Source organism: Camponotus vicinus, unplaced genomic scaffold (assembly GCF_025532165.1).
Source record: "Camponotus vicinus isolate PSW18456_S1 unplaced genomic scaffold, iyCamVici1.0 SCAF_7, whole genome shotgun sequence".
Lineage (NCBI taxonomy): Eukaryota > Metazoa > Arthropoda > Insecta > Hymenoptera > Formicidae > Camponotus > Camponotus vicinus.
The window spans coordinates 16,962,307-16,971,406 of NW_028141979.1; the positions used below are offsets into that span (position 1 = coordinate 16,962,307).

Consider the following 9,100-nt stretch of genomic DNA (forward strand, 5'->3'; position numbering starts at 1 on the left):
ATACAATATTATTATTTTTATACTAATCAATTTAAAATTTTCTTTACTAGGAACTTGACATTGATTTCAGAAAATGGAATAAATATGGACTCAAAAGCTGAGCTGCAGAGCAGGTTCAGTCAGAACAGTCATCATAGAACAGTCCAACAGAACTGCACACATATCAACGTGTAAAAAATAAAACGTAAATAATATATATTTATTTAAATAATTAAAATATAATTATTAATTAAACTGTTTTTTCTAGATCAGAAACCACAGGAAAATACAGAATCCCAAAAAATATTCCTTAAACAACACAAATGAAAAAGGTAAATAGTCAATATATAATCAGTATATTAATATAAGATTAATCAATATAGATTAATATTGATATTAATTGTTTTAGTAATTAAAATTTTAATCCTTTTATTTAATGTTTTAGATATTTCTGACGATTTATTTTTGCTGAAAGCAGCACAACAGATTGCAGCGCAGCAATCAAGCAAAAATCTGTCCAATCTAATCGTTCAAGAGGTAAAATAATATTAAATATATTAATGTCTAATTAAATTTCTAATGTTAATATTATATGTTTTTATAACTTTTTATTTAATGTTTTTTTAGATATATATGAACAAGTACTAATCCAAGTTGCTGCAAAATTGAAAGTGCAACAACAAAAAAAACAGTCTGCCCAGGTTCTTGCTACAAAAGATAAATAAATATATTAATTTATTAAATTTTTGACATTGCTTTTATAGAACAGCTGGGATTTACTTGCTTACTTGACTAACTTTCGACCAGATTTCTTAGCTTACGCCTACTGTTCCCCTCCTACTGTTTCCCTCCTGCTCGCGCCTTGGCGACTGCGCCGGACGCTCGTAACTAAGAAGCGTTCAGGAACGTAAAATAAATTTTTTGGCAATATTATAATTTTTTAACAAATTTATATAGCTACAATATATTTATTTAAATAATTAAATAAATAATTAAATAAATAATTAAATAATTAATTTGGTGTTTTATTTACAGATACATCTGAAGACAATATAAAATTGGCTGTAAACGAAAATCAACAAAATTTAAAAGACTCAAGAAACACTGCTCATCATTCAAGAGGTAAATAAATATTGATATTTAATTAAACTTTTTATTAGTCCATTTTTTACAGTAAATGAGAACAGGATTTTAACTAATCAAACTAATTATATTTTTAGATTATCAAGTTTTGGAGAAAGAAAACATCATGCTAAAATTGAAATTAAATAAGTTAAAAGAGGAATTAGCGGTCCGCGGGCCCGCTCACCATTGGGTGGGTCAAGGCCCGCGTCGAGGTCCTCGGTGCTCAGCCCCTTCAATGCTACAAATGCTTGGGGGCCGGCCATACGAGGACAAACTGTAAATCGGAAATTGACCGCAGCGGTCTTTGTTACCGCTGTGGTCAGCCAGGCCATAAGGCTGCGGGGTGTTCCGCCGAGCCCAAATGCCCGTATTGTGCGGACAAAGGGCTCAAGGCGGAACACAGGTACGGAGGGTTGGTTTGTGCCTCCTTCCGGCCTAAGAAGAAGGCAACCAAAGGGGGAAAGGGGAAGAACCCCCCTCCCCCTAAAGAGGAGGCCGGGGAAAAGGAGACTGCTTCGCCGACTACGGAGGGAACCCCGGTCTCCGAGCCGGATAAAGGCCCGGGTGTTGGCCGGGAAGAGCCGATGGATACCGAGTAGTTATACAGGACCATCGCCTCCTGCAGGCGAACCTGAACCACTCCACCAGGGCGCAGGATCTCCTGCTTCAGACCCTGGCGGAGTGGAACATAGACCTGGCCGTGGTGGCCGAGCCGTACCACGTCCCCGTTAGATCCTTTTGGATCGGCGACGTGGACGGCTTGGTCGCCATCATTGGCAAGTGCGGTGCGGAGGCACTGCCCCTCTTCCTTATCGGGAGAGGGAACGGCTACATGACCGCATAATGGGGGGAAATTGCCGTGGTGGGGGTGTATTTTTCACCCAACCGCGATCTGGCCCAGTTCAGCGCATACCTGGACCGGCTGGCGACAGTTATACGTCGCCAGCTACCCGGTCCAGTGTTGGTTGCGGGGGACCACAACTCCAAGTCGGTGGATTGGGGATCCCCTGTGACAAATGCGCGGGGCTGGGTGCTCGTGGAGTGGGGGGCGGAGCTGGGCCTCGTGGTGCTCAACCGAGGCTCGGCTCACACCTGCGTGCGGCATAACGGCGGGTCCGTGGTCGATGTGACCTTCGGCTCCCCGCCGGTCGCGCGCAAGGTGGTCGGCTGGAGAATGATGACGGGGTCGGAGACGCTGTCCGATCACCGGTATATCTGGTGGGACGTTTCCGGCCCCTCCCTTGGCGATCGGCCATGCCCTCCTGGGGGTGCACCCCTGCCACCTCGCTGGGCGCTGAAGCGCCTGGATGAGGACACCCTGATGGCAGCTGCTTCGGCCAAGGCCCTGGAGGAGCCAGAGCCGGGCCCCTGCGACGTTGACGGGGAGGTTTCCTGGTTCCGGGAGGCAATAACGCAAATTTGCGACGCCGCCATGCCCTGGATCCGGGCCCTCTCCGCGCGGAAGGCGGTGTACTGGTGGTCGCTCGAGAGCGCAATTACGCGCTACATGCGTAAGGGAGCGGCACCGGTACACCAGATGTCGTCGCAGGCGGCACACGGCCGAAGCGGCAGCGCTGCACAAAGCCTATAAGGAGGCAAAAAAGACACTGCAGCGCATCATCAAGAGGGCCAAAGATAAGGTCTGGGCGAAGCTCCTGGAGACCCTCAATGACGATCCATGGGAGCGCCCTTACCTGATCGTAAGGAAACGTCTGCGGTCAGAGGGACCCCCGATCACAGAGGGTCTCCACCCCCAGGTCTTGGAGGATGTGGTTTCTGCCCTTTTCCCCAATAGGGAAGGGGCGGGCAAGCCTTTTTTTGTAACGATGAGGAAATCCTTAATGGATACCCCTGCTCCCCGAGGAGGGAGCGAGAGGTTATGTCGGACTTCCGGTTTGAAGGACCGGTTTACTAACTAAAACCTCACCGGATGCCTACTCGGATGTCTAGGGGAGGACCGGGGATACAGAAGCATTCCTTCCGGACGTCCTCCCCCACCCATCCGACCTAATTCTGTGGGCGAGCCCCTCTCCGTCAATTAGATTATCTGGTTGAGGGGCCCGCCCACGCCGCCGCTGTTACGCGGCGGCTCCTTTTCCAGTTGTGGCGCGGAGGGGCATCACCCCCACGTCACGCCCTCTCGGAGTTTCGGGGGGCGGGGTCGGGGCTCGAGTCTCCCGCTCGAGTCCCGGCCCTCCGAGCCCGGAATGGGTCTCCCTCCCTCCCCAATGGGGCGGGGAATCGGACTTACATTCCGGGCTCTTACTGTTGTCCCTCCTGGGGCGTGCTCCCTCCCCTCCCCTTAAGGAATGGGATTCGGCAGTGCCCCCGGAGGGAACTCCATCTCTCCTTTGGATGCCGCTACGGGGAGTCCAGTGACTCTCCAGAACGGCACCCCCTCTTTCCTCGGCCAGGGCGGTCAGGTCGCATTAGCGGCCCTCCACCCCCTGTCGTTGTCATCCTCCCCCATCGATGTTCGGGGGAGGGCGGTGGGGACCAAGTTCAGCAAGTTTAATCTTGCTTCTGGCCTCACCTATCACCTTCTCATATGCCCCGTCTTGACACGTGATGATTACCGCCGCAGTTTTTGGCAGCTTCCTCTTTTTTGCCTTTCCTTGTGGAGGGGTATTGGTTGGTTTGCTTACCTCTTTACCTTCTTCATTTTGAGAGGCTACCTTATCGTCCTTTTTCCTCCCTCTTCTTCCGACTACCTCCGCATAGGACTCTTCATTTGGCATGGGTTTGTCCTCAGCGGTGGTTGCCTCCTTCTTTTTCTCCTAAGTCTTTCCTTTGTTAGGGATCTCAGCTTGCTTTGGTCCTCCCCTCTTTGGATTGTTCCCCTTTCTTATTCTGTTGGGCACTCTTGCCCGCATTTCCAGATTGGGGGTTTGATCCTTTTCTGGAAGACTCAATCCTCATTTTCGCCATCTCTTCCCTTATATTCTTCAATTTCTTCTCAGCTTGGATCCTTTCTTTTTTCAGTTTCTGGAACATGTCCTCCTGTTTTTTTGGATATGTTAGGTGGGGTGTTGACCAGGTCGTTACTTTTGACCTTTATCTTGTCCTTACCCTTCCTCTTTTATGTTTCCCTTTCCAATAGGGGAAATCCTTCCTTTTGGAGAGGTTCTTCGTTTTGGGTTGGATCAATCTCCATTCCCATATCCTTTTTCTCTCTTTGGGAACGTAGGGTCGCCCCACCCTCGGGTGGTTGTGCGATTCTTGGTTCCCTATTCTCCTCGAGGTTCCCACCATCTTTGGATGGATGTGGGCGGCTCGAGTTTCCCTTTCCTGGGTCACTTAAGATCACCCCACTTTCAAGTGGATGTGTGGTTTTCTGTGACCCTCTCTTTCCCTTTCCTTTCACCTTAATTTCTGTTTAGAGCGGTTTCCCAGTCTTTACACTGTCCCTGAACTCTTTATCTTCATAGTTTGTGCGAAGCTGATTATATTCTTTTTTCAGCCCTGCATTTTCTTCCCTGAGTTCTTTAGTCTCTCTTTCTTTATCTTCTTCGAGACTTCTGATTTTCCCTATCATCTCTTCAAGTCTTTCACTTAAGTTTTCACCACTAGCTCTTTACCCTAGCGTAACCAGTGCTCCTATTATTACTGCTGTAGCTTTCTTAATCTCCTTCGCAATGTTGCCTTTGATGTTTTTTGAGCAGTCAACGTACGCGTATATTCCTCGCGTTCTGCTAAGCAGTGTGGCACCTATTTCTCGCGTTGGTGCCATTCGTAAATATTCAGCGTACTTTTCTTCCTCTGCCTGCCACTTTATTGTGGCCTTGGTCTGTTGTGTGTTTGGAGCAGATATGCCTCTTCTCAGGAGCTTTATTCGCTCCATCTCATCTTCAGTTTCGCTCCTTATCCGTTCCTCTTCCTCTCTTTCCTTTTTATTTTCATACTCCCCTGTTGTTACGGAGCGTCCCCGCAATCTCTTTCTCTTTTCCCCTGGGATCCTCTCCTGGGGTCCTTCATCATTGTCCGCCTCTTCTGCAGACGTTGACCCAGGGTCCCATTTGTCCTTGCACTATGCGCAGATGTATCCCTGGACCGCCTTCCTTTCTCGCTTCCACTGTTATACCTTTCAAGAATTACACGCTGTACTTTGTTGAACTCGCGTCTCTCCTCGTCAGGGTTCCCTGGACCCTGTCCCCCTCCTCTAAGAGAGGGGGGTGTAGTGGTGTCCATGTCGTCCTCTTTCGCCCACTCTTACTTTTCTTTTTAATTTCTTATTTGAAGTTTGGTTTTTTTTTCTTTTTCTTAGGTACTCATTTTAGTTTGATTCCATTCTCCATTGCACCTCCCTCGGCCGGGTATACCCTCACCTCCGCCGGGAGTGTCCCGAAACATGACCGGCAACACTCCCGACGGGGGGCCCCAAGTTCCCCCGGGGACCGAGATATACCACGGGCCGGTGGCCAACGGCAGCACCGGCACTGGGTTCCGGCCCCTTACTCACCCATGGAGGTTTTGACGCCCCCATGGACTTTCAGGGGTCCCATGACTCCGATTCCATGGGCTCTGCAGTAAGTAGCGCCACCAAGGGGGCCCCACGGACGGATGGGGCGAGGCAGCCGCTCCCCTACCTCGCCTTGCCCGCCATGGCGACCAGCTGTTTTCCCTTCCCTGGTCCTCTAGACCGGGGAAGACGTGCCGTCCCGGTGGCTGCCGCTTTGGAAGGGGAAACGGTCACGGCAGTCACCGGGTACCCAAACTCTCGCCGCCAGATCCCGACCTCGGAATATGTCCGAGCGGCTCTGGCGGCTGGCAGCGGTGGGGGACCAATGGGGGAGAGATTCCCTTCCATGGATACCCAGCCGCTGCATCCTCCGTCGCACCGACCCGAGCTCGGAATACGTCCGAGTGACCCGGTGCGACTCGGGCCGACAGTCCGGGCAAGCCCGGTTGTCCGGATATCTTCGGACATAATCTGTCGGTCCGTCGCCTCTCCTACCTGGCGGGTATCCTGGAACCACGTTCCAGGTCGTTTGCCAGGCGGTGGAGGCCCTCCCCATTGTGGGACGCCGCTTCCACTCCGCGCCAGGGGAACGCCCAACTATGGACGACACCTCCCACATCCCCCAACTGGGGATCCGGGAGACCCCATGCCAGGACGCACGCCCTGAAAAGGGCGTCATCCTCAGACACAAGAACCCCTTCTCCCCATCCCCCCCTCGAGGCCAGTGGCCGAAGCCACCGGTACCCCAAACGGGAGCACCCGTCCCCGTGCACGGAGGGGGGAGTAGAAACTCCCCTCTATCGGCTCCGTGCAGCCGGGCGCGTACAGTCATGGCCGCCAGACCCCTATCCGTGATGGGCCATACGCCCGAGGCCACGGAAAACCTCTTCCCCAGCAAGACAAGCCTCGCCACCGGGAGGAGAATGAAGAAGTGCTATAGGATCGCTTAGTTCAGCGCCCCGCCCGCCCGAGCCGACAAGAGAGAGCTATGCTCTCCCAAGTCGTCGCAGACGGCCGGGACGCCTTAAGCCCTTCCACCGCGTCAAGGCGGATCCCATAGAGCCTCCGAGACAGCCTCCGAGACAGGCGGTCCAAGTACAAGATTGGACCGCCGATCTGGGGGTCACTAAAGAGGAATTGGCCAGGGCAATCAAGAGGCTCAAAATACCTCCCCGGGGCCGAACGGGATCCCTGGCCGTGCCTGGGTCTTAGCCCTCGGTGTCCTCGGGGACCGACTGAGGCGGCTTTTTACAGCCTGTCTTCGGTCGGAGCGATTTCTCCCAAATGGAAGGAGACGGGTTTGGTCCTCCTCTGAAAAGAGGGGCGTCCCGCGGAGTCTCCTTCCGTGTACCGTTCGATATGTCTGCTGGATGAGGCGGGCAAACTCTTCGAGCGTTTGCTCGTTGCCCGTCTCAAACGGCACCTGTCCCTGGTAGGCCCCGATCTAGCCGACTGTCAGTTCGGATTCCGAGAGGGCCGATCAATTGTGGACGCGATTTTACGCGTACAGGCCCTCTCGGATGAGACTGTCTCTCGAGGTGGGGTGGCGTTGGCGGTATTTCTTGATATCGCTAACGCCTTTAATACCCTACCTTGGGAGAGTATAAGGCGTGCACTCGGATATCACCGGGTGCCGCTTTATATGCAGGAGGTAATCTACTATGCAGACGACACTTTGGTTATGGCCTGGGGGGACAATTGGGAGGAGGTCACCCGCCTCGCACGAGTAGGGGTGGCACTGGTTGTCGGCCGTATTCGCGCATTGAGGTTGATGGTGGCACTTCATAAGACCGAGGCAATGTATTTCACAAGGCCTCGGCGGAAGCTGCCACCTCAGCCCCACATAATCATCGAGGGAGTCCGCATCGAGGAACGGCCTTATATGAAATATTTGGGGCTGTACCTTGATTGCCACTGGTGCTTCAGAGAGCACTTACGCCGCATGGCCCCCCGTATTGGGGCAGTTATAAACTCCTTTGGGAGTATACTGCCCAACATTGGGGAACCAAAGGACAGAGTCCGCCGCTTCTATATGGGGGTGGTCGGATCTATGATCCTATATGAGATCCCCCTATATATGATCCTATATGGTCCAAAGATTTGGTGGCCTGCCGACGTAGTACAGCCGTGGTACTTGGACTGCAGCGGAGGCTGGCCATCAGGATCACACGGGAATATAGGACCATCTCCTGCGAGGCGGCACTAGCGGTGTCGGGATCCATTCCGTGGGACCTGCTGGCGGAGATGTACGCCTCCGTATACGAGTGGCGTACCGCTTTCCGCCAGTGGGGTGTTGTCCCGACACCGCGAGCGGTGGAAGTTGCTAGGCACCAGGCCCGGCAGCTAGCTATTTCAAAGTGGAAGGAGAGGCTGGCTATACCAAGAGCCGGCCTCCGAGCTGTCGGGGCTATCCGCCCGGTCCTCGAGGACTGGGTGGATCGGCGGCATGGCGAACTCTCATTTAGGTTGGTGCAGGTACTCACCGGGCATGGCTGCTTCGGTGAGTACCTGCATGAGAAGGCTAGGCGTGAGCCGACAACACAGTACCACCACTGTGCAAAGGTAAGGGACACGGCGCAGCACACTGAAGGAATGTCCTTCTTGGGATGTGCAGCGCCGTGTCCTCAAAGACTCCTTGAGCGAAGTCGGACGCTCTGTGGACTCATCCGCAGAGCCGTATTCCGACCCGCTCTGGGCCATAGTGGAACGGCCTCTGCTCCGGTCGCGGGCTACGTCACTTGGTGACGACCGGAGCCTCCTCGACCGGGAACCCCGTAAAGAGGCTCTTCGCACCTCGTCTCGGTCCAGTGTTACCACTGGCTGAGACGCTCCCCCGTTATCAATAATTTTTTTAATGTGGCGATTCATTTTTGGTTTTCTCCCGGGTGCAGCGCGGTTTCATCTACCAGGATATACCCTCACCGGCCGAGAGTGTCCCGAAACATGACCGGCAACACTCCCGACCGGGCCCCAAATTCCCCCGGGGGGTGGACTATGTCTCTGGGGGGGAGGAGAAACTCAATTCCTTCACGGAACTCCGGGCCCTTACTAATCCATCCCGCAAAGGGTGGGCTTTCAGGGCTCCCGCACCTCCGACAATGCGGGCACCGCGCTGCAGCTTGCCAAGCTTGGTTATCCCAGGAAGGTCCCACGGACGGTTGGGGTTGGATCGCTGCTCCCCGGCCCAACCTTATCCGCCGTGGCGACCAGCGCGCCCGCGTCTTGCACCGGTAAGGAGCCTGATGCAGGACGCCGCCATTCCGACGGCCGCCGCTTCGGAAGGGAAGCAGTCGCGACAACCGTCGGATCCCTCCGCTGCCGGGCCCCGCCTCGGTATAAGTCCGAGCGGCCCAAGCAGCCAGACCGTCTGCATACCCCCGAAGAAATATTTTGATGGACCGAACCTCGGCCACTGGATCCGAGCTCGGAATACGTCCGAGTGGCTCCAGTGGCCAGGTCGACAGACCCGAGCTCGGATTATCTCCGAGTGGCTTTGCCGATTTCCTACCCTCCACGTCCAGCGGACCCGTCCGGTAT

General features: G+C 53.5%; 2 protein-coding genes across 2 annotated transcripts; both read left to right on the forward strand.

Moving 5' to 3' along the window:
* Positions 1-1,465: 1,465 nt before the first annotated feature.
* Positions 1,466-2,695, forward strand: LOC145974270 (uncharacterized). Its single transcript, XM_083104069.1, has 3 exons — positions 1,466-1,507; positions 1,730-1,897; positions 2,006-2,695. The coding sequence occupies exons 1-3, from the start codon at positions 1,466-1,468 to the stop codon at positions 2,693-2,695; spliced, it is 900 nt and encodes a 299-aa protein (XP_082960195.1).
* Positions 2,696-6,393: 3,698 nt separating this feature from the next.
* On the forward strand, positions 6,394-8,308 carry LOC145974271 (uncharacterized). The gene is made up of 2 exons (XM_083104071.1): positions 6,394-6,457; positions 7,662-8,308. Exons 1-2 carry the CDS (start codon positions 6,394-6,396, stop codon positions 8,306-8,308), a joined length of 711 nt encoding a protein of 236 aa, XP_082960197.1.
* Positions 8,309-9,100: the final 792 nt, after the last annotated feature.